Here is a 24,047-nt window from a genome sequence, read left to right as displayed (position 1 = left end):
TTTTCATGCTCGATGCTTCAGACAAGGACAAATAATAATGGACGATAGGACGTGTCGGTTTAGTTTCTCCTTCACTTGCCAATAGAAGGTATTGGGGGTTCTTATATCTGGCATATAGAGTGAATATGTCAACCCTCCACTGTGAAGGAAAGCGAATACTTGGGTAGATACTCATAACAATGGATGAAACATCGGCAGGTTGTCACTTAGTATATCACAACTCCGTACCCAGATATGCGGACACCCATCGCCGAAATTCCTGACACATAGGGAATGGAAGATCTGGCGATCCTTCACGAATTACATTCGGGGACAGTCATTTGAAATCATGAACACTTTTCCTCTCTGGGTTAGGCGTCTTGCTACAGCTACTATCAGAAAAGGTTTGAGTTTCTCTTCAATTACCTGTGTAATACGCCGATGGGCACTAGTTATATACATATCATAAGGAATGGTATACAGCAGTGGTATTTTGAGTTTCTACCAATTTGTATGGTTAGCGCTCGTCATATGGTCAGTGTAAGTGCGAGACTAGTAATCAAATACACGCTAGTACACGCGGTCTTGGAGCGCGTCTGGCACTGTCCTTTTACTTCACAGCCTCACACTTAGAGCCCGCCAGCTGGCATTATTAGTACCAAAGATGTAGATTATCGATATATGCAAATAAACATCTTATGTTCTGACTGAATAAATAAGAGTAGAATGTGCTGACAGTTCCTAGACATGTCGAGTAGCCTGGGAAGGTTTGCGAAATCCTAACTTTATTTTATCCAGAGAAAGGGTTATATTAGGTCTAAATCCGATGGAATAGTGAACAGATTAACTTAAATTAACTCGATCGAACAGGCGAGATGGTGAGAGGCAGGCCTAGACCATCGCGGTTCACTCGCACGTCCCCCTCCTGTGCGAGTGGGACCACCCGAATGTGCCGCAACCGAAGACCCCTCCAAGCGCGACGAGTAATGCAAGTGTATTCCAACCTCACCTGTTCCTATCCAATCCCCACAATCATGCCGGCCCTCTCGGTTCTCCCCGCTGACATTCTCTTGCACGTCATCTCCTTTCTCGATCACAGCGGAGATGTCTACTCCTTTTCTCTCCTCAGTCCATCGCTGTTCACGCTCATCCACAGCAATGACCTCGTAAATAAAACCAGATATCGCTGTGTCCGCATCAACTGCACCCCGGACCTGAAAAACGCCTATACCATCCTCCTTGACATCCTGCATGACTGTAACCTCGCCAGTTATGTGCGTCACATCGAGATGGACCTTCCCGTCCGCTCTCCGCTGAACTACAAGCCGCGGGAATATGATCGCCCTGTTGACGCAGGCGACATGCAGCGTCTCCGTGCGGCCGCCACCAGGGCCGGCTTTATCGGTCCGGAACAGGAGAGACTACTCAACATGGCCATGCAGGAGACAGACTACACTAAGGATTGGCAGTATCTCACATACTACAAGTGCGTTCTCTATTACCGTTATTGAAATCACCACCGTATCTAACCCAGCCAGTACCCAAGAGGATGCTTACCACGGCAAATCCACCTTCATCGGCCAAGCCTTGACGGTCCTCCTCATAGCATCCTCTCCCAATTTGACGTCTCTTGCTATCTCCCCTCCCTTTTGGGAGTACACATCTTCCCGATTTAATGACCCTTCCGATAACCACCATTTCGCAGCCAAGATCGAGAAGTACCCACTAGCCAAGTTCCTCAAACATGCCAACTCAAGTCATCTCATCGAAAAGGGCGAAAGAAAGATCCCCTACTTGGCTAATGTTAAGCACTTCCAGATTCTAACAACAGAAGCCTCCAGCTTTCATATTGCGCGGTCCCGTGCTTGCACTCCCCAGGACCTCTGTCTGTGTATTGAGCTGGTGCGTACCCTTCCCAGTATCGAATCGCTGCGGATGCAGGCTATTCAGGGGTTTGGGAACGCCTCTAGTGCTGCGTTGGACGGTTTGCTTCCGCCTTCGTCGACAAATATTTCGCGATTGGATCTGAGGGGGTGCGATTTCAAGTCGGATCTGTTGTGCAAGGTTATCTGTTCGATGAAATGCTTGAAAGAGTTGAGGTACTCAGTTGTACAGGGGGGCTGCTATGCGGGCTTTGCAGAGTTCTTTGATCGGTACAGTTTGATAGAGGCTATCCTGAGACATAGGGCCACGTTGGAAGTGCTCGATTTGGAATTTGACGATCAGCTGTCTCAATTTGTTGCTGTGGAGCGTGAAAGCGGGGTGCAGGATGATGCTGAGGACAAAAGTGTGTTGAAGGAGTTTATATCGCTGAGGAGCTTGAGTCTGGGAGTAAGTTGTCTGTGGTTTCTTGCTACTGGAATGGGTGAGTTGGGAAATATCGTCCTGATGGATCATTTGCCGTTGCAATTGGAGTACCTCCGTATCAGAGGATACGAAAAGGGACATACGAAAACACTGGACAACATGTTAGCTGGGATGGAGAGCGCGAGGGAGGGACACCCTGCTCTGTGCACAGTCCAAGGTGTCAACGAGTATATCCCTGTAGGAAAGTGATTCTGTGACCAGCATAGTTACCAAATAGAATGACAATATGAACATGTACATAATGAAACCCTCATAACCCAGAAGATCCCAACCATTACTCGTAAACCATCCATCCCGTGGATCCAATAACTATCATCGAAAGCATCACCGTCATCATCCCTGCCCCCGCCCGATCCGCCTTCGTGATCTCCAACCTCAGCCCCTCCGGCACCGGCGCCGGCGGGGGTCCTGGCTCTCCACCCGCCGGATTGCCCTGACTCGTGCCGCCTGTGTCCTGCGTGACAGGAGGATCAACCCTACTGATCAACGTCGACTGCATCACCTCCAGCGCCGCCATCTGGATCCCCACATCATCCATTCCATCCCACTTCCGATCCGTCCACTTCAACCCGCACGTCGCCTGGAGTTCACCCCCTGTGCATGTCTCCGCCGCCGCCTTGGCCGACGCCCTCAGCTTCGGCATCACCAGGTCATACGTGAACGGCGCCATTTGCGTTGTCGCGGCCATCCAGCGCGCCAAGTATCCCTTGAAGGAGCGCTGATCGACCTGGCATGTGCTCACAGGTTCACATGCCCGCTCATACATGACATCATCTTGGAAGAAGACGAAGCTGGCGTTGAGAATGCCTTCTGTTCGGGCTTTCCAGACGGGCGATTCAGTCTGTCACCATTAGCCACCTCCCACCAATAATCACAATCAGGGGAGAGAAAAACCCACCAAATTATACATAACCGCCGCCCCCAGCAGATAAACCCCCGTATTATACGTCCACTCAATATAATTCCAATCCCCACACCCACTGCTCACATCCGCCCCATCCCAAAACCGATACGTATCCGTCATGAACCCTACCTCACCCGTCCAGTCCCACACTGTATCCGCCCAGTCCGCATACGTGCTATTCCCTGTATACTTGGCCAGCCTAGCAGCAAGGTTGAAAAAACATCCGTTCGAGATGGTATTCTTATACGTCCAGCCATTGTTGAACGTGAATATCTGCCATCGTAGCCCGCCGTTACAGGTACTCTTGTCCCACCGCGCAGCTTGAGTGTTGAATACGGCTTGCGCCATGGCGAGCCACCCTGGGCTTCCGGAGGATGGAGGCGGGTCTGGGAAGTTTCGCTCTGCGGCGGACATGGCTGCGAAAGCCCAGAAGGATTGGTCGTCGTTGCCCTCGGTGCGGGTTTGATTCGCTGGCATGAAGGAGCCGCTGGGCCCGGCTTGCCAGGTTATGCCTTGTGTCGTTATGTTGTTCCATGTGTCGTCGGAGGTGAGGTACCAGTAGTCGACTAGCGCTGTGAACATGGCGCCGGCTTCCCACCAGTAGTAGGGGTCGGGAAGGTTGCCCGGGTTGTCGCCGGGTTGGTTGCCCGTGTAGTGGGTTAGCATTTGGCGGGCGACGGAGTGGCAGGCTGCTTTGATGGAGTCTATTCAGGTTAATTAGCTAGTTCGTTCGGGTATGTATGTAGGCACTGGGATTGTGCATTGAAAGGTAGGGACAGTACCTGGATCGTCAACATCGTAGTCAATGGCCTGCACGACTACGATGAAGGTATACAAGATGTGCCATATTCGCAGCAACATGGTGATGGTGGTGTTGAATCAGATCTGCTCTGCTCCCTGAGCGGCAGTGAGAGTTGGAAGGGAGAGAAAGAAGATTGAGTTGTGTTGATCGATTATTGTCATCTACGCTACATTCCCATTCCCGCATCGGAATGTGGCATCTCATGCTTCCATAGAAACCGACCCCACTTATCAAATCATCCAGGAACACACCAATGAGATTTAATCTACCAATAAGCTCGAGATTTTTGATGCAGTGTCAGGTCACACTGGATCTGGGGTTGGGTGTCGGGCCAATAGGCATTATGTGGGTGTGGATGAGGGTGGGTGTTGAGGCCGGATCCGGCAACGTCACATTCCTGTGGTGCAACTTGGGCTACTTTGTTATTGTGCTTATTGGCTCCGGGGTTACTGGAGAGAGTATTGTCACATTTGATTCCAATTATCTTGTTACTTTATTGTCTGATTAGTGGTACTTTGGGGTTAGGGGTCTGTGGTAGTGGGGATGAGTTCTCTGGTAGATGATACGAACGGACGACACCTTGCACTTGGCTTGTCGTATTGATAGCTAGTAGCAATGGTAAACCTGGTTTGATCAAGAATCCCACAATACTGTTGGGACCTGCACCGGCAATTCTCTTCAATTGCCGTCTCGCAAACGCATGTCGCCCCTCTCGGCTACTGTATTTCTTTACGTATAGCCATATCGTTCTTCCTCAACAGACCATAACTACTATTCAGTTCACCAAGCGTATTCCAGTTGGTTCTGGTTCGACAATAAGCTACACCTTCTTAAGCAGTCGCGTATCTGTCTTCAAACGTATAAAAGCAGCCAGAATTGACGCTCCCAAAGCCATGAATCCCGCATACAGAATGGCCGGTCTGTACGCTTTGATCCCGGCATCCTCGCCACCCGAGGCATCGAGGATGTAACCTGCAATAGGGGATCCCTAAACACCATTTATTAGTATGCAAACGCTAAGGCATATTCACGGCACTGCACTCACCAAAAGATACCCCCCTGCCCAACTAGTAACAATCATACCCATAGCAACAGACACCCTGGCAGACCCAAACACATTCCCCACAACCGTAGGAATAGTAGAGAAGAACCCACCGTTCGCCATCCCGTTAATGATCACGAACACGACTAGCGGGCCAATAGACGTTGAAACAGGCCAGATTATTAACATGCTCAATGCGCTGAGTAACAGCGAGACGAACAGCGTGTTGAGTCCGCCAATCGTATCGCTGGCAAATCCGCAGGTCAATCTTCCTAGCGCGGAGGAAAAGTTGAATGCTGCCACAACACCAGCGCCTGCAGCTGAGCCTAAGCCCAGGGAGTCGGTGTACAGGGGCAGGAAGAATGGGGGGACGAGTAGTGGGAAGGTCGCGATGGCTCCGGCTGCAAAGAGCAGCAGGAATCGGATGTCACGGAATAAACGCCTGGGGTAGATTTAGCGGATTTTGATCGAATTATATGGTGGGTATTGCTGTGCCTACCACTCTACGAAAGCAGATGGAGGTATAGGTATCCGCTGCTTCACTAGGAAAGCTGCAGGGAGACCGGTGCCCATCGTGATGAACCCCAGGATGCGGAACGTCCAAGCTGTGCCGACGCGAGACAGCAGGGCATCCAGGATGAAACTGATGGCAGCACCGCCGAGACCACCCGCTGCGTAGACAATACCATTGGCAATGCCGCGCTTTGCCTTGAAGTATTGGGCTGGTGTGATGGAGACCACCATGAAAGAAATACTACTTTATTAGCAAACTACAATAAGTCACGAGTGCTGTGACATACCTCGTTCCGAGCCCCATCACCACACCAGAAGTAACAAAGAGACCGCCAACCTCGTGGACAGCGAATCCACTAAGGATCTCTCCCAACCCAAGTAAGAATATCCCCAGGAGTGCCGACGTTCTGGTGCCTAGTTTGCGGATCACGCGAGCATTGAGAATTCCCAGAAACGAAATGCACGCTGGTGCTAATGAGCCCACAAATGACAGGGTAGATGCAGATGATACTCCGTCCTTGACCAGCGCTGCCTGTAGCACACCCCAGCAGTAGGATGTCCCAATGAACCACCAGGTAATCACTGCACAACCTGCGATAACTATCCACCCTGCTCCTCCTTCAGGGACTTCGGCGTCGGCCAGACGGGAGGCCTCCATGACCTCATCGGTCGGATCTGACACCGGTGCGACGGCATTTTTGGGAGCCCTGGACTCAAGCTCAATCGGGGGACCCTGCTGCCATTCAACGGCAGTGGTGGTAGACGTGGAGGCCATATTGGAGCAACGATGGAGGGATGCAATTCCTACGATTCCTGATAGTTTGTAGAGGTTAAAATAAGCACCAGTAGGGTGAAAACCCTAACTGCGAAGATGAACTGTACAGTGGCTACAATTGAGTGACTCAAAGCTATTCGAATCTTAGATTGAAAACTTAATGATTAGGTTACCTCACTCTTATCCTCCGATCTCGGCTACAATCGGAGTCAGCAGCGAATAAGAGGATCCATGGAAGGCGGCCGACAGCCGGCAAGTGGAGCGGATGTCAATGGCAGGGCGCAGAGGATTTTGTCCGCTTGCAACCTCAACTTTCACATCGATCTAGGTCCTTACTCTGGTGAGCATGTCCGCATACTATCCAGATGGAGCACGCTCACCAGGCGTTCCCTAAATTATGTGATGATATATTATCCCTGCCACCGCTGCATGATGAAGACGCTGTTTCATATCCCGCCACCGTAGACCCCATCTTCTCGCTACCGTCGGAGCTTCCCGATAGCTTCTCTCCTCTTCCATCCCAGCCAGATGCGACATCAGTATCTCCAGATAGCGGCGGGCCTGCCCCCCCTACACGCCCTCCTCAGCGTCTATCCGTGGAGGCCGTGAGAACCCTCAAGTCATGGCTCAACAACCACCCGGAGAACCCATATCCCACGACCCAGGAGAAGGATGAGCTGGCGCAACGCACCAGTCTGACTCGGGCGCAAGTCTCCAACTGGTTTATCAACGCTCGACGGCGTAAGCGCTCCAGCGGGTATATGTCTGCCCGTCAGAGCCCGTCATTCCTATCCCCCATGGAACGCTGGAGGAGCTCGCCACCGGAAAGCGAGGCCGCAGCCACAGATGACATCCTGCGAGCTCTCGCCGATAGCGATATTTCCGCTTTTTCGGACAGCTTGCCATACACCGTACCCCAGTACGCCTGGTCCAGCAACGACTCCAGCGGCTCCTTCGTTCTCGGGGATGCTTCCATCAGCAGCTGTGGACGCAGCCAGTCATCCAGCTCGGAGAAATCGGTCGCCTTATCATCGCATAGGCCGCCACAACGTCCACCAACCCCACTTCATCGTCCGTCATCTCGTCGCCACCGTCGGAAACACATCCGTCATGCAAACCGTCTGCAGTGGACTCGTAGGCCCTACCAGTGTACGTTCTGCGCGGACACGTTCGCAACGAAATACGACTGGCAGCGCCACGAGAAGGCTCTTCACCTTCCCGTCGACCAATGGCGCTGTTCTCCAGAAGGCGGACTCATCATCGACAACAACGGCACACCTGTGTGCGTCTTCTGTCAACAAGCCAACGCAGACGAAGACCATCTCGAAACAGCACACAACTACAGTACCTGTCTCGAGAAACCATCCGAGCAACGCATCTTCACTCGGAAGGACAACCTCCGGCAGCACCTGAAACTAACCCACCGCGTCGACACTTTCCATGCAGCCATGCTCACCTGGCGCGAAAGCCGAGGCCACCGTATCCTCTCCCGCTGCGGGTTCTGCAGCGCAACGTTCCAATCCTGGCAGGAGAGAGTCGACCATGTCGCAGAGCATTTCAAGCACGGTGCCGACATGAAGCAGTGGATGGGCGATTGGGGTTTCGAGCCGGAAGCTCAGCGGCTCGTTGAGAATGCGATACCGCCATATTTGATTGGGCGTGAGGCGCAGACGCCTGATCCGTGGCGGACATCGGATGTGTTTCCGATGCCGCGGGAGGAGGATAAAGAGGACGATGAAATTCCGTTTCGGTGGGATGTGCCGACTGCTTTGGATCGGTATTTTGATGTGCACCGCGATCTGTTGGCGTTTATTCGCGAACAGATGTCAAATGGATGCAGGCCGTCGGATCAGATGATTCAGGATCGTGCGAGGCTGTTCGCGTATGAGAGTGATGATCCGTGGAATCAGACATATGCGGATGATTTGTGTTGGCTGGAGGCGGTTAAGCAGGAAGCTGGGTTGGTTTAGAGATAGGAGGTTCTGTTTCTAATGACGTCTTGCCACGAAATGCGTTATGCATCTCTGAGTTGTCTGGCCATTGGCTAGTTATGCGTTTGATCTTTGAACTTTGGAGATCTCGGCTGTTTGCTGCATATGGTAGGCCTTGGGTCAATGTTACAGCCTTTGTACACCTTTGACATGATGGATTTTTGGTTGACTCAAACGGGTTACTCACTATTCAGGTGTCCCACACAATTAGGTTTTCAGCCTCCCCTCCATCCACATTTTGGTGGTAGGACCCTCAGATGTCGCGAAAATATTCCTGGCCCGCTTGACAATCCCCAGAGTTATGGGGATAGATTAGGTGATTTTCGTTATCGCCGGGTCCAAGGAGCACTCCTTGGGGGGTTCGGTCTCCGTCGGTCCAGATATAATGGTGCAATGTACTAGCAGGGATGTCCAATGATAAGACCTCGAATCCAGACCACTTGTTATTCTGTGTATATTTTCAGCCTACCTGTGACTATAACAGGCCAATCACTGGCTTATCTATCTGATACGGAAGTCATATATAATCCCGCTTCTTTCTGCGTCAATCGTGTCTATTAATCTCTTGATCTATCTCTTGGAATTACTACCGAATTCAGATGACTATGATAGCAACCTGCGAACAGATCGATGAATCCTGGGGCCCGTGGGCACAGAGCTGCCGCGGTGGCTTTGATTTCACCCTTACCTTTGAGGATACCATCCTGATCATTCTGCCCAGTATCATCTTCATTGTCGCTTCCCTCATTGGCGTGCTTTGCGGAAGGGAGCGGAGGCAGCTCTTACATGCAACACCTTATCTGAGCACCTGCAAACCGGTAGGGGTGCCGAATGTATCCATAATACTGCGGATGACGACAGGCTAACTCACCTTAGCTGGCAGTCAGTCTTTACACTGTGTTACGATTGGCCTCGCTGATATTGTGGTCGAGAACTCCAATTCGAGTCCGCACCAGTATCGCAGCGGAGGTTATATACTTCGTAACAGCGTTTCCCTTAGCGTGGTGGTCGTATCGATTGCACCGCACCGCGGTCGCACCCAGTCTGTTCCTCAGTCTCTTCCTTTCAGTAACAATCATCTTTCAAGCGGTGCGTATCCGTTCTCTCTGGCTTATGCAAAGGGATACTGGCCTAGCTATCGTTGAGACGATCAGTCTCGCCGTCACTGTTGTCTTGGCCAGGGCTGAGGCCCGGACGAAGCCCCATCACTTGCCTACCGCGGCACTGGCAACGCTTTCGAGGGAGCAGCTAAGCGGGCTCTATGGTCGGGGCCTATTCCTCTGGCTAGCGCGTACACTGTGGGATGGTAGGTCTCTCCGTATGCTTATAGTCCATTTAGACTGTGAAGCTGATCTTTCACCTCCGCGTTCTCCCTGAAAGGAAACAAGCGCTCTTTGAAATACAGCGATCTCTTTGGCATGTATGATGCCGCCACGGCGGGCCATTACAATACTCGATTTGGTCAATATTCTCGCTTGAGTCAGGTGCAAGGATCCAAAGCAACTTCTCTGCTACGAGCCCTTTTTCTAACACTACGCATTGAACTGCTGATACCTGCCCTGCCGCGTGGAGTAATGATTGCCGTGACCCTTGTCCAACCTCTGCTACTTCAGCGCATACTAGACTTTGTCCAGGGCGAAGGGTACAGCGAGCGGATGAGTGTGGGTTACGGATTGATTGGGGCATGCGCGTTGCTTTACGGTCTCACATCCATGTTCAACGCATGGTATGCACACGCGTCAAATCGCCTGGCGTTGCAGATCCGCAACGTTCTGGTTGATGCCATCTATAGCAAGTTGCTCCGCTTGCCAATTGCGAAAGCTGACCCAGGCCTTATCACCACCCTGATCAACGTAGATATGGAACATATCATTGAGGGTGCGCGTGTGATTCATGATCTCTGGGCTGCTGTGATCTCCGTCGGTGTAAGCCTGTATATGATTTACTGGAAGTTAGGGCTAGCGTAAGTTCATCATTTAGAAGCATACGGGGTCTTTTTATGCTAAAACTAGTTCAGATTTCTAGGGCCGCTATTAAGTACCGTTGTACTGACCCTATTGAGCACACTCTATGGCGACCCAATTGGCGAGCGGCAGATCAAATGGCTCGCGGCCACGGATAGGCGAGTCCGGTCAACCATGACCCTGTTGTCTCACTACAAGGAAGTAAAGATGTTGGGACTTGCCGCCCAATATATGAAGGAATTGAAGAGACTAAGGATCGTCGAAGTTCACCTGGCACGGTAAGGAGACTGGACTAGACTCATGGATCGTCAGCTAATATTCAGGGCAGTAAATTCCGTCGTGTTTTATCCTTAATTATAACAACGTGTAAGCTCCCCGATGCTGCAGAGCAGGCTTAATGATCCAAGCTAATCTGGTCTATCTTATCGACTGTCCCAGCATCAGCATCTTCTCAGATAGCTCTCGTAGCAGCATACGGCGGGTTTGCTATTGTGTCAAGGACGCGCGACGAAGTGATGACAACTGATACCATGTTCACCTCTTTGGCTCTGCTCCAGATTTCAACAGATCCTCTATTTATGCTGATACAAGAAACCCCATTACTGGTTTCAGCATACAAGTGCATTCAGCGCATCCAGTCCTTTTTAGAAGAACACTCATCTATGCAAGCCAAGGGCACTCTGTCCCTACAAGAAACGGTTGATGCCCATGGAAAGGATATATTTGAGCTCAACTGCAAACCCTTACCAGATGCTTCTGTGTCACTAGATGGAGAAGAGTGTGGCACACTCATTAAATTTCACAATGCGTGTTACTCTGGGGGGAACACCGAGGGAGAGGTTTTGCTATCCGACCTTACGCTCGTCATCCGTCAGGGTAGTGCGGTCATCGTAGCAGGAAGGTCTGTTCCAGTGCACATATTTTCAGTTTATAGACTTTTTGGCTTATGAGATTTAGCATTGGTTCCGGGAAATCCTCTCTGTTGAAAGCAATCCTCGGCGAGCTCTGCTTCGTGTCCGGATACAGCTACGTCCGTCCACATCTACGTATGGCTTATTGTGCTCAAGAGCCCTGGCTTCTTAACGACACTATTCGCAATAACATCCTTGGTGGCCGTGCGATGGATTCTGGATGGTACCAGCAGGTGCTGGAGGCTGTTCACCTGCTTCCCGATCTCGACAGTCTATCAGAGAGGGACAGCACGATCATCGGCCACGGGGGCTCGAGATTGAGCGGCGGCCAGCGTCAAAGAATTGTGAGTGGGATTGTGTCGTATGCTTCCGTCTCATGCTGACTCTGCTTAGTCGCTTGCCCGCGCTCTGTACTCCCGGCCCCAACTGCTTCTGGCTGACGACATACTGAGCGGCCTGGATAAGAAGACGGAACAAGGAATTATCGGAGCTGTCTTCTCCCCATTTGGTCTCCTGAAGCGCCTCGAGTGCACTGTTGTCCTTGCCACTCACTCCGGTATATCCTTCCTCCCCTCTCCTCGCTCCCGACTACCCGATATTCCTGAAGCTAATACCGGGCTCAGATCTGTGCATATCCAAATTTGATGATGTCATTACTATGGACCAAGGCCGTATCCTCTTTCGTGGTTCATCTAAGAAAACTTCCAATATTGAAGAAATGATTGGAAACAGAAACCTGGGGGGTAATGATAACTTTGAGAATTTGAAAACAGCCTCCACTCCTACAGAAAGTATCACCGTGGCTAGCGTGGATTCAGTGGCTCGCAGCCTACCTGATGAGGATGAAAGCGCGGCCACAGCCCCATCAGACTGGTCGATTTATCTTTTCTTCGCCCGCTCAATGAGTGTCACCGGCTTTCTGGTCTTTGTGGCTCTGGCAATGGCAATTGGGGCAGAGCGCTCCTTCGAAAGTAAGATATATACTTCAGTTCTCGAGTCATCCATGGGTACTACAGACCGAGCGCTAACATTCCTCGAGGTGTCTGGTTGCAGGATTGGGCAGAGTCAAAACATCCAGACCACGTGGCTTATTATGTTGGTATCTTCACAGGCTTAGTAGTAGGAGGATTGATCCTCCTCTATATAACTTGCTGGTCCGTCCTCATTACTCTCCGGTCTATATTGGTTACCCGCTTACAACCAGGGTTTCCCAACAGTGTTTTCTTCGAGTTTCTGATGACTTCATCTTCTATTGGCATCTATGGGGATCAGTTGGAAAGTCTGATAAGGTGCTGCTTCCATATCTTGGTGTCTGCGTCAACATCAACTAACTGCGTCTCGCAGGGGCCCAGTCTCCTACGTAATCTCCAAGGGGTCTGATTCCATCGCAAACAGGTATTTGATATCCACAATACCTGAGCTTTCCTAATATGGCTCGAAACAGATTTATTCAAGACATCATGTTGTTGGACAACGACCTCCCCATGGCTTGGTTGAACACCTTCACAGGTATACTTTCTCTTTCCATTAACAGGAGCCATTCCACTCACGAGTACTTTTAGCACTTTGCGCCGCTCTCGGTGAGACAATCATTGTTCTCTTATCCTCTAAGTACCTGGTGATCTCCGTCCCATTCCTGGTAGGAGGTCTGTGAGTGTTGCAGAGGTTTTACTTGCGCACCTCGAAGCAGCTCCGGCTCATGGACATTGAGTCCAAGGCTCCGCTCTCGGGTTTTGTTAATGACACCATTTCTGGTCTCTTAACCGTTCGGGCTTTTGGTCGAATAGATGAGTTTCAATGCCAGGCCAGGCAACTCTTGCAGACTTCTCAGGCGGCCAACTATATGCTCCTTTCCATACAGGTCTGGCTGAAAATGATCCTAGACTTTATCGTCATGATCCTTGCAGTAGCGGTCACCGGCCTCGCAGTAGGCTTGCGATCACAACGATCAGTTGGCTTTCTGGGTCTAGCGTTGGTTAACCTTGTATGCCTTGCCTCTTCCCTTCGAACCATTTAAGACGCAGGAAGCTAATCGGGGACATCTTCAACCCTCGAATTAGATTTCACTCAGTTCTACTATACGTTATGTTATGACTTTTTGGGTCGATTTGGAGACTTCTATCGGGGCTGCGGCCCGAATTCGTCAATTTAACATCAGTATGACACCGGAAGATGACCCTTCCAACCGGCCTGAACATAAAGCAGGGTTTGCAAACGGCAACGTTGCATTCCAGGACGTCTCTGCCGTCAACGGGTATGACTCGGTTTGTTTGTGAGGATTGTGAGATATGAAACTGACAGTTCATTCTTCTTCATAGAACTAGTGGGGACATGATCCTGAAGGATGTCACCTTTTCAGTTCGGGAAGGACAGAAAGTGGCCATATGTGGCCGAACTGGCAGGTAAGCCAATGCTGCCGCTTCAACCTTCAACTGAGTAATACGACAATAGTAACTGACAGGTACTGTTCATCTTTAGTGGTAAATCTGCTCTTCTGGGAACGCTGCTACGGTTGCTGGACATTCAGCGTGGCGTGGTGACTGTCGGCGATGAACCCATTACAGGCTTCAGTCGGGATTCTATTCGAGGCAGTTTCCTCAGCCTGCCACAGAAGCCTTTACTCTTCGCCAATTCGGTTCGCTATAATATGGACCCCTGGGGCCGGCATGCTGATTCACAGGACTTTGACACCTATGCTAGAGAGTCCTTGCAGCAAGTGGGCATCTGGGAGGTGTTCGAGCAGCTTTACCACCAAAGCCTCTCGGACGCAGGGGCCCACTTTCCCATACCGAAATCGGCTCTCGATCTTGACATTGATACCGACGGGTCACTCACACCAGGGCAGCAGCAACTATTCTGCTTGGCGAGGCTGCTTTGTCGTCTCCGTCAGGAAAGTTCCAAGTTTCCGGTCATTCTCCTCGACGAAGTCACCAGTTCTGTTGACCAGGAGACAGAACGTACCATGCGATGCCTCCTGCGCAACAGCCTGCAAAAACATACCGTGCTCGAGGTTATCCATCGCTTAAAGAAAGACGCTGTTCGTGAGGATTATGACCTCGTACTGGTCCTCGACCAGGGACAGATAGTCGAGTTCGGCCCTCCGGCTGCGCTTCTTAATACGCCAGGTAGTACCTTTCGCAACCTCATACATTCAGGCACCCATTGAGATTCGCATGAACTTATATGAGGTTATCCCGCGTGAGGACTTCATACATCTTCGCAGACTGTTAAGCACTAAGTATCTATGAAGTCTAGCACGCTGAAGGTGTAAGTTCTTCCGGTTCCTCCTTGTATATCGTCGATAATCTTATTGACGTTCGCTGTAGCATTGCTCTTTTGCTTCCCGATTGGCGTGTAAGGAGCATTATATTAAGACGTACTTTCGGACTGGAGAATTGCCGCAAGAGGGGACGCGTTGCGAGACGGAAGTGCGTCCTTTCTCCGCAGGAAAAGAGAGGTCTTGCTCAATGGATGGAGAAGACAGAATTGTGATTTGTCCAAATCCCTACACTTCCTTACCATCAACCAATTGTGTGGCTTCTAGTATCTAGTAGGGAAGTCATGAACAGCTACTGATAGGGTGCCTCAGTAAGCGAAATCGAGTTCGTTCTCGGATCTCTGGTCTTGCCTTTTGTAGCCAACTTCATGGTTATCATCCTGTCGAGGAGTGATAGCGACGCAATTCGATTGTTGTTGGTGAGAATATGCGTATTATCGTGCACACCTAAAACCACCCCATAATACTTGACCCCGTGACATATGTACGAATGGACGTATATATCGACCTGTCCCGTCTGAAAATCTTCGGTTGTATTTCGGGCCTTGGTCTGAACTGAACCACTGTGACAGTGATTGTGAAAGTAGTTTCCAAGCTCCTGGGCGGTTGTCATCTACCTAGAAACTTTTCAAATAAACTATTAAGATTCACATTTTATACAGTATCTCATATATATGAAGTGTAACTTAAAAGCGAACTGTAGCCGCTGACCCCTACACTGAGTACCTTTTCCTCGCCTAATGTGGGCACGAGAGGCGAATTCCAGCGTCTGCCTGCACAAAGTCAAGCCATCCGGGCTTCTCGACTTTAAAGCCCAAATGTTCGTTCATTGAAATGTTTTGTCACAAAACTGTGAGATTTTGAAGTTCTTGTCGAAGATGGAAAAAAAAAAAAACGCATCAGCGCGGAAAGTCTTAAGGCCATATGGAGCAAAAACAGCTCAAGCTAAAGATTGGCATTATATGAGCATCGTTGCTATTCCCTGATATGTATAGTCCTGTAGACGAATCGCTGCCAGCGCTGCAGCTAATTCGGTGGCCAGTTAGTAAGCCGTACAGAGTATGCCTGCCCAAAGTCCACATGTCTTTCACAATGCCAACTGGTATATCCAAATTTTCTCAATACCTCTGGCTTCACGCATAGTTAAGATAGCTGGCTGATCCTTTGTAACATATATCTCTGTCCCAGCAGCCGTGGGAACTACCAGCACATCGAGACCTTGCGCAAAATGAACTTGATAGTCAAGGCTTCCCGTTCACTCTAAATACCTCGGGAAATTTGTATGTCATTGATGGCAATGTCGAGGATTTCCATCTTGTGAGGCCAAACTCTTGAATACATCGACAGGTATACCGGGAAGAGGAGCTTCCAACTCAGCCTTTGTGCTGCGGACCACAACCCGAATGTATATATATGCCTCGAAAACGTCCTTCCACCAGCGGCTGACAGTGGTACAGGGAGCTAATGGCACTCCTTTCTGGCGTAATCTGTCTCCAATTATATGGAGTAGCTCGAGTGGCAGTGTGGCTGCCATGGTAAAAAAATAATTCCCAAGTTCCGGGGCTAGTTTGAACGAATTCAATATATCGAGGTTAAGGAAGTGGTTTCAGAACCAAAATGACTCTGGCTAGTCAGAATAGGCAGTCTCGGTACGAATAACAGGAGAAAAGCCCACGTAGGTAGCGGAAATGACGGATGATCTGGTGGGTGCCTTGTTACAATGACTGTAGTGTCTCGAAAGATCAAGCAAATTCAGTCAAATTCTCGACTGAACAGTAGCTCTTTGGAAGACCTGTTTTGCAGACACCGCAAAGCAGAACCATGAATGTCTCGATCAATGAATAAACTTGTCTGGGAAGCGCTGACAGACTAAGGGGATCATCAGCATACATGGTTGCTGTTCGGGCAAACGTGTAAAGTGAGGATGATAGCATCTAAAGGATTGGTTTATATATATAAATGAAAGACTCGATTATGTTGATGATGAAGTGCTTGTGAACCAAACGACGAAAGACGGGGCCCTTTTATACTAGGCGTTTAATATACTGTAATGAATCATTACCTAATATTGGTGAATTGCTGTCGATCCTGCGTAGGGTAGCAATCATAGGCATCTCCCTATAACTCGGCATCTTCCACAAAAGTTGACACAACGGTCAAGACTTCTCATTCACTCTGAAGACCTCGGGAGAATCATTATTCACTGATGGTAGTGATGTGGATGTGACTGCCTCTCTCCTTCCCCGCAGTGCCCGCGATATTTGCAACATCTGCTGCATTCCCCCATCGAGAAGGGGATAGAATATCGCCACGAGCATGGTAATCCACAACCAGATAATCCCCACAATAACCCAAGCAGTGAAGAACTGACAAATCTGTTAGCAATCCACCGACATTCACACAAGAAGCAACAGTGACAAATACTCACTCCCTTTCCAAAAACATATTTTGATCCGTACATCGGCAATGGCCACAACACCCAATGGCCCAGGAAAGTCGCAATGGACCAAAACGCAGCAATGCGCCCCCATCTCTTCAGCTCCTGGGGATCAAACGAGGTCCGATTTTGCTGCTCTTCACTACCTTGACCATTCACCGTGATATCGCTATCACTATCCAGTCGCTCGAGTCCCAGCTTCTCCTTGCGGAACTCCGCCCAGTCATACCTCTGCGGTTTGACTAGGGTAATCAGGACGGAGTACACTATCGGCGAGAAAGCAGACGCTACAGTTCCATATACGCAAGGTAGTATTTGCCCCGTTGAGCTGACAGACACGGCACCGTAGAAGTGCTGTGCTGTACCCAACCATACGCCGATGCCGGTCGCCATTCCCAGAATTGGGGACAGGATGGCGGCTGCTCTGCTCTGTCGACGCCAGAGGATTGTGAAGGCCATGGGAAAGATTCCAGGACAGGTTACCACACCTATTTCCATAAGTATTTGGACCGACCTTGGTTGAAGTGGAGGCTTACCGAGCATATATAGTGTCCAGCCCAGGTCAATACCAACGTAATGGAGCATAGTGCTGAACCCAGCAGAAAACGCAGCAAAGAAAATGACACCGAAGTGACTGGCACGGATGATGTCCCTGTCTGATGCCGCCCTATTAATGTATTCTCGGTACACGTCGAAGCTTAGGATAGAGCTGACGGCGATGACTTGCGCGGAGAGGGTCGAAGTTACTGCCATGAAGGTAATAAGGAGAACTGCAGCTGCCCCGCCTTTTCCTGCAATGGTCATGGCCGCGTATGGAAGGACAAGGCCGTTGCTCACTTCTGTGGAGGTCATGCGCTGCATTGATTAGCATCTCCTGGGATCAAAGGTGAAGAGTACCTACGCGGGGATATGTCGGGAAGGACGCTGTGTTTTCAAGACCTAAGGCAAGGGAGCTCATAATGGTTCCTAGAGCCCAGGGAATGGCAAAGTAGGCAATCCCACCGATGGTGTATCCAGGTACTACTGAGGAGGGAGCAGCGGAAAAAGCTTTGATGAAGTAGCTGGTGTCCATCTGGCAGAAATGTTAATGATACCTCAGGTCGGTGTGTTTATACTTACGATCACTAGGCCGAAGTTGGAGCAAATATGAAGTATCCCGAACAGGATAGCCTGCGTTTGTTAGCGGAGACAACAGCATGGAGCATAGTACATACACCCTTCGAAGTCATGGTCAGGTACGTCCCATCTTGATTTCCTGACACAGGGTGGCGCTGTGCAGCAGCTTGGACGAGCTCATATAATTTACCAATTGAGCCAACCTCTTCGAAAGTGAATGCTTTGACCGAGAGATAGCATGCGATGATAAGAATGATCGCCGTGTGGAAGTAGTCCGTAAGGAATCTTCTCCGGTAAGCATAGTGTACATCTTCCTCAGCAGGGCACTTACGTGGCTTTAATGCCGCCTACGAAGGTGTACACAGTAACACCAACTGGCAGTAAAAATGTCGCAGCAATGATATGCATCCCAGTTCTATATGGTCAGCAATGTTCGTCAATCTGGTGGCCCACTTACATGGCGGAGATAACAGCAGCAGCGCCCAAAAGCATGTTAGCGCAGGCAAATATGTTGTTTATCAAGCACAGGGTCATAAAGACCGCGTGTGCAATGCGACCTGAACACGTCAATATCAAGTCGATAAGTATAGCTTTCATGCAGCCTACCATATCGGATCCGAACCACTTCGAGCGATGTGTGTGCATCTGGAATCTTTCTCTTGTAGGATATCCCGATCAAGGCGAAAAAGACGATCATGGGACTGCAGCCTGCGGCGAACCAGAAGGGACCAGCCACGCCATAATCATACCCTACAAACGATGCTCCTAGCATTGCTGTTGTCCACAACCAGGACTGTTTACTTAGTAGGGGTTATATCGCTACCGAGGGCAGACTCGTACCGAAATTACTGCAGATGCTGTCAAGCCGGTCCGAACGGTGCGATTGGCAGTCATGAACCTGAGCAATTAGCATGTGAAATGCATGAGTGCGGTTGGACATACATCTCAGTCTTCTTGTTATCCTCGCCCGTTGTTTTCTTAAGGATCTTGGTGATGACCATCATCACTGCTTTGTCAGCTGCATCACTCGTCTATTTTTGGTGGACATACCACCGGCGATAATGAGCCCTAGCACCACGACTATAACATATCCAACAGCCTGGGACAGTGGCGGTTGCACTGATGCTCCTGCTGCGCGAGCTTGAATCTCTGACATCTTGTTAAGAAACCCCGGTGGCCAGGCAATGCAGCACTCAACTAACAAGAAAGACAAGGCTGACTATGTGGAGGCACCCCGGCAAATGTACCTTTAAGATCTACATCACAGCACACATTATCATAACTATCACGCTATCCGCCGATCATTGTATTCTACTGCGAACATGGTGTTCCCTGATGATACGATAGCCTATGCATATGAGGTGCTTGGACCGTGTTCCAAGATCCTGGGGATAATATATCTAAATTTAAAGTTATTCGGCCGATATACGTGCATGATTGTCCGTATAGCGTAAGGTCAATAAAGTTAAGTTATTGCGTGACAGCAACGATAGTTGGCGGAACAGGACCAAAGATAGGGCAGGGGTGAATGCCCCGGGAGCCCGAAGGTGGCTTGTGCCAAGTATTCGTCCAACTACTGAGGTCTTGTAAATCTCTACCACAAATCGATGAGTCCAGTTTTCAGATAAAGAGATTCAGAATGATCCCTGCTTTTATTTGGGGTTGTATTGAATATGGGATCCCCGTGAATGGGTGACCCCTCATTTCCCCATCACGTCATCCCGGCCCACTGTGATGCTACAGAATATCCCCTCCAGCGAGGTCTGAATTGCACACTTATGGTCCATACTTATTCACAGTCGATCTCTGAGCCAGAAACTCTATAATTAACTGGCCTTCCTTTTTTATTTTTCATATTGAAGACTCAGCCTTTGCCGGTTCGGATAAGCCCAAGCCAGCACCCTTGTCACTAACCTAACCTCCTACCTATCCTCCACAATGGCTATCGACAACGCTACATCTCGACCCCGCAAACAACTCATCCTCAATGCATTTGTGGAAATGTGTACGCATCATCCTACTCACTTCTCTTCTCTTCATCGGCTAACATACCCCAGGTAGTGGCCACCAGTCCCCAGGGCTGTGGCGACACCCAGAGGACGAATCGCACCGATTCAACGACATCGGCCACTGGATTGAGCTCGCAAAGCTTCTAGAATCCGCCAAGTTTCACGGAATCTTCATCGCAGATGTCTTAGGTAACTCTGAACCTCAGTGCACCTTTGAAACATACATACTAACCTTCCCAGGCGGCTACGACGTGTACAAAGGCCCCCGCAACCTCGAACCAGCCATTATCTCTGGCGCGCAATGGCCCGTCAACGAGCCTTTAGCAGTCGTACCTGCCATGGCGGCCGCAACACAAAATATCGGCTTCGGAGTGACTGTCACAACGACTTACGAGCAGCCATATCATCTTGCGCGTCGTCTCTCCACTATTGATCATCTCACTAAGGGACGGTAAGTCATCTTCCTACACGACCATCCTCACCACCACCAATACTAACATAAACCAGGATAGGATGGAACGTAAGCACCCACCCACCCCACCCAGCTAATAGTAATCACAAAACTAAGCAAGCCAGATCGTAACCGGCTATCTCGACTCCGCAGCCCGTAACCTGGGCCACACCCAGCAACCCCAGGTAACCCAGAGCTCCACCCATAAATCATTCTACAACCTCGTACTAACCAACTTCCAGCACGACGACCGCTACGCCCAAGCCGAAGAATACATCAAAGTCACCTACAAACTATGGGAATCCTCATGGCGATCCGACGCCGTGGTCCTGGACCGCACCCGCGGAATCTACACGGACCCAACACGCGTGCGCGAAATCAACCACTCCGGCAAATACTTCACCGTGCCCGGCCCGCACATCTGCCAACCCAGCCCGCAACGCACGCCCGTGATCCTCCAAGCGGGGACATCTAAAGCCGGGAAGGCGTTCGCGGCACAGCATGCCGAGGCGATTTTCGTGGCGGGACATAGTCCGTCCGTGGTGGCGAAGAATATCGCGGAGATACGGGAGACGGCGAAGACGCAGTTCGGGCGTGACCCTGCGGGAATAAAGTTTCTGGCGCTGTTGTGTCCGGTGCTGGGAAGGACGGAGGAGGAGGCACAGGAGAAGTTTAGGTATTTTAGGAGCTTGGGGTCGATTGATGGTGCGTTGGCGCTGTTTGGGGGGTGGACGGGCATTGATCTGGATCGGTATGGGGATGATGAGGAGTTGAGGCATGTGGAGAGTAATGCTATTCGGTATGTTATCATCCTAAGTGGATGGTGGAGGGAGAGATGCTAACGGGTGCGTGATAGGTCTGCGGTTGAGGGCTGGTCGAAGGCTACCCCGGAAGTCGAGAAGTGGACTAAGGCTACCGTGGGCCAGCATATAACGGTGGGTGGATTGGGCGCGACACCGGTGGGGACACCGGAGCAGGTGGCTGATGAGATGGAACGGTGGGTGAATGAGGCAGATGTGGATGGATTCAATTTGGTGAGTTGCTCGACAGAATGGAGGATGTGCTTGGCTAACAGGTCCCAGGCGTATGCTATCAAACCCGGTTCTTTCAAGGATATCATCGACCTGCTAATCCCTGAACTTCGTAAGAGAGGCCTCTTCTGGGATGACTACGCTGTCAAGAAGGGAACGTACCGTGAAAATCTTTACAGCAAAGAAGGCCAGAGCGGCCCGCCGGCTGATCATCCGGCTGCAAAGTATCGCTGGCATGCAGGTGTTGAAGCGGCGGACCATCCAGTTCCAAATTACTAATGTATACAACGATGCAACTTCACTATATAGTGCTGCTGCTGCTTCCAAGAATCACATATCCTTCATGTTTGACTATATATTAAAACGAGAATATCATACTAGCTTCTCCCATTCAAAGGTCTTGTACTCTCTATCTCTCTCTCTCTCTCTCTCTTTCTCTATGATACATGATTTTGTTCGCCGCATCTCAAACCGGAACACCATCAGTAACAGTCCCATACTCAGTCACAGTCCAATTCCCAAAACAAGCATACTCAAACTGAGACCTTTCCAAACCCTTCTTCTGAACAGCCATAAACGTCGAAAGCTCGCACCATCCATCATCGCGATACTCGCATTCCTCAAAGCTAGAATGCAGGGGAAGCGTACGCTGATTCTGCAAAAAGTGAACATAAAACGTCTCTCCAGTACCATCAACATAAGCATCGCTCTGATCACCCGCAGGACGAATAGCAGCCACCTGATTCGGCGCCTTAATGATCTCAATATTCGTCCGACCAGCAAAAGGCACGATTTTACTGCTCTTGAACTGCTGGTACAGAGGGGGCCCAGTGGCAGGCAGGGATTCGGCGAACTGCCGGAACCCAAACGCCGTAAGAACAGCAACTATACCGGCATCATGCGAGAAGTCCAGGTAAAGATTCTGGTCCGTTGGGAACGTCACAGGGTTGGTGTCCAAGGTCATGTTAGCATTAGTGCCTGTAGTCTGGAGTAAGTGGCCCTCCACACGGGCGAGGAATTCCTCCACCCAGGCAATTCCCTGCGCGCGGCCCGCGGGACAGGCAAACCCGACCATGTTGGCGAACTCGATGTCGAAGGCGTAGCCGAAGTTTTCGAATTCTTCGAAGGTGAAAAGCTCGCAGAATTGGCTGTAGCCATAGCTGATGGTCTCGTAGGCGCACATATCCTGCGCGTTGAAGCTGTCGGTGGTGGTCCAGTTGTAGGATCCGGTCAGGGTGCGGAGCGCTTCGGTGCGCGCTTTGAGGTATATGTTTTTCCATGTTGATAGGGGTGTGGTGGCGTTGTATGCCATGTACTCTAGTGCACGGGTGCAGGAGTAAGTCCCGATTAGGGAGTTGTTGTAGCCAACTCCTTCTATTATTGGGAGGAGGTTGGCTTTTTCGGTCCATTCAAGGCCAAAGAAGCCGGCGAGAAAGTTCTCCGCGGATTTGAGCATGCGGTCTTGGGTGGTGGTGCGCGCTACCAGCTTATGGGGGGAGCTCGCATTGTAAAGGTGTCCGTAGTTGTAGAAGTTTAGGACGCCGCTGTCGTAGAGCTCCTGGCGGCCTTTGGGGACGAGGATTTCTAGACCTAGTCCGTAGTCCCAATCGTTTAGGAAAGAAAGTGCGCCCGTGAAGTTGTTGCCACTGGCGGTAGAATTGATGATTTTCTGGGCCCATGAGGCCAGACCTTCTGAGGATGAAGGATAACGGGAGCCGTGGCGATGGATCATATGCATCTGAGTGATGTTGGATCCTTTTGGGAGAGGATATTCATCCACTCCGAAGCCATCGGGCACATGGTAAGGGCTGTATGTGTTTAGTAATGGGCTTAACATTGAGGGCCATGGGGAACCCATCACTAGGAAATGTACCTTAAGTTGCCCATGTAATGGAATATATTGCGACCAGCAGCCCCCTCGATCGGTTCACTTGTTTCCAACGGGTCATTTGGAGACAGGGTCTTTTGTCCAAACGGAGCAGGGTTTGTCTCGGCTAAGAAGGGAGCAACGCCGGTTGCAGTCGTGCCTTCTGAAGTCAGCTTGATATAGAGTCCAAAAGAGGAGCGACTGCATACCCTGGTAGCTTTCAGGCGTGGTCTGAAACCAATCAATCCCGGTTGTGGTAGCCGAGGGACTGGGAGTCAGTGGAGTGGCGTTCTGCGAGCGAGCTTCAATGGCAACAGCCTCAGCTAGTGAGGCTACTGCCAGTATAGAAAGGGTAGCAATAGTCGGGTGCATATTGATACTCCCACTTTAATTGCAAGAAACAGTTCAGTCAGCATTAACGCCAGGCAGGAGGGGGCGAGGTGCCAATTTGTAGGCATTGCATGCTCTGGGGGGAAGCAATGAAATGCAAAGCCGTATACATGCCCATCACTGCCTTGTGCATTATTGTGTATATGTCATGCTCAGATACCGTTTGAGTGTACCAGCTGCTGAAGAGTATCGATGCACGTGGGCATCTTCTTGATTGAAAT

At 50.4% G+C, this 24,047-nt stretch overlaps 9 protein-coding genes across 9 annotated transcripts; 4 read left to right on the top strand and 5 right to left on the bottom strand.

Annotated features, from left to right (window-relative positions):
• Window positions 1-854: 854 nt before the first annotated feature.
• An18g01420 (hypothetical protein) lies at window positions 855-2,535 on the top strand (the record flags this gene model as incomplete). The annotated part of the gene is made up of 2 exons (XM_059745591.1): window positions 855-1,248; window positions 1,313-2,535. 2 exons carry the CDS (start codon window positions 855-857, stop codon window positions 2,533-2,535), a joined length of 1,617 nt encoding a protein of 538 aa, XP_059604983.1.
• An 85-nt stretch (window positions 2,536-2,620) lies between these two features.
• Window positions 2,621-4,111, bottom strand: An18g01410 (uncharacterized protein; the record flags this gene model as incomplete). The annotated part of the gene is made up of 3 exons (XM_001398564.1): window positions 2,621-3,187; window positions 3,245-3,954; window positions 4,033-4,111. The coding sequence occupies 3 exons, from the start codon at window positions 4,109-4,111 to the stop codon at window positions 2,621-2,623; spliced, it is 1,356 nt and encodes a 451-aa protein (XP_001398601.1).
• A 761-nt stretch (window positions 4,112-4,872) lies between these two features.
• Window positions 4,873-6,265, bottom strand: An18g01400 (uncharacterized protein; the record flags this gene model as incomplete). The annotated part of the gene is made up of 4 exons (XM_001398563.3): window positions 4,873-5,040; window positions 5,098-5,536; window positions 5,594-5,848; window positions 5,895-6,265. The coding sequence occupies 4 exons, from the start codon at window positions 6,263-6,265 to the stop codon at window positions 4,873-4,875; spliced, it is 1,233 nt and encodes a 410-aa protein (XP_001398600.3).
• A 482-nt stretch (window positions 6,266-6,747) lies between these two features.
• On the top strand, window positions 6,748-8,352 carry An18g01390 (uncharacterized protein; the record flags this gene model as incomplete). Its single annotated transcript, XM_001398562.1, has 1 exon — window positions 6,748-8,352. One exon carries the CDS (start codon window positions 6,748-6,750, stop codon window positions 8,350-8,352), a length of 1,605 nt encoding a protein of 534 aa, XP_001398599.1.
• A 620-nt stretch (window positions 8,353-8,972) lies between these two features.
• Window positions 8,973-14,740, top strand: An18g01380 (uncharacterized protein; the record flags this gene model as incomplete). Its single annotated transcript, XM_059745590.1, is given in 17 exon segments — window positions 8,973-9,191; window positions 9,261-9,462; window positions 9,562-9,679; window positions 9,779-10,336; window positions 10,501-10,615; window positions 10,745-11,238; window positions 11,295-11,592; window positions 11,642-11,804; window positions 11,872-12,219; window positions 12,288-12,519; window positions 12,693-12,757; window positions 12,811-13,232; window positions 13,309-13,502; window positions 13,567-13,650; window positions 13,727-14,373; window positions 14,514-14,602; window positions 14,696-14,740. Coding segments are annotated over 17 exon segments (4,293 nt in total).
• A 77-nt stretch (window positions 14,741-14,817) lies between these two features.
• On the bottom strand, window positions 14,818-16,417 carry An18g01370 (hypothetical protein; the record flags this gene model as incomplete). The annotated part of the gene is made up of 6 exons (XM_059745589.1): window positions 14,818-14,972; window positions 15,034-15,142; window positions 15,237-15,298; window positions 15,651-15,743; window positions 15,879-16,052; window positions 16,318-16,417. The coding sequence occupies 6 exons, from the start codon at window positions 16,415-16,417 to the stop codon at window positions 14,818-14,820; spliced, it is 693 nt and encodes a 230-aa protein (XP_059604981.1).
• Window positions 16,418-16,681: 264 nt separating this feature from the next.
• On the bottom strand, window positions 16,682-19,234 carry An18g01360 (uncharacterized protein; the record flags this gene model as incomplete). Its single annotated transcript, XM_059745588.1, has 12 exons — window positions 16,682-16,891; window positions 16,954-17,450; window positions 17,499-17,817; window positions 17,864-18,034; window positions 18,082-18,132; window positions 18,177-18,363; window positions 18,410-18,493; window positions 18,536-18,635; window positions 18,685-18,871; window positions 18,919-18,976; window positions 19,021-19,096; window positions 19,129-19,234. The coding sequence occupies 12 exons, from the start codon at window positions 19,232-19,234 to the stop codon at window positions 16,682-16,684; spliced, it is 2,046 nt and encodes a 681-aa protein (XP_059604980.1).
• Window positions 19,235-20,016: 782 nt separating this feature from the next.
• An18g01350 (uncharacterized protein) lies at window positions 20,017-21,848 on the top strand (the record flags this gene model as incomplete). The annotated part of the gene is made up of 8 exons (XM_001398558.3): window positions 20,017-20,083; window positions 20,136-20,276; window positions 20,328-20,538; window positions 20,595-20,607; window positions 20,664-20,723; window positions 20,781-21,337; window positions 21,395-21,572; window positions 21,621-21,848. The coding sequence occupies 8 exons, from the start codon at window positions 20,017-20,019 to the stop codon at window positions 21,846-21,848; spliced, it is 1,455 nt and encodes a 484-aa protein (XP_001398595.1).
• Window positions 21,849-22,035: 187 nt separating this feature from the next.
• On the bottom strand, window positions 22,036-23,808 carry An18g01340 (uncharacterized protein; the record flags this gene model as incomplete). The annotated part of the gene is made up of 3 exons (XM_001398557.1): window positions 22,036-23,377; window positions 23,443-23,596; window positions 23,646-23,808. The coding sequence occupies 3 exons, from the start codon at window positions 23,806-23,808 to the stop codon at window positions 22,036-22,038; spliced, it is 1,659 nt and encodes a 552-aa protein (XP_001398594.1).
• Window positions 23,809-24,047: the final 239 nt, after the last annotated feature.

Source organism: Aspergillus niger (genome assembly GCF_000002855.4).
Source record: "Aspergillus niger supercontig An18".
NCBI lineage: Eukaryota > Fungi > Ascomycota > Eurotiomycetes > Eurotiales > Aspergillaceae > Aspergillus > Aspergillus niger.
This window is presented reverse-complemented; position numbering and strand designations above follow the sequence as displayed.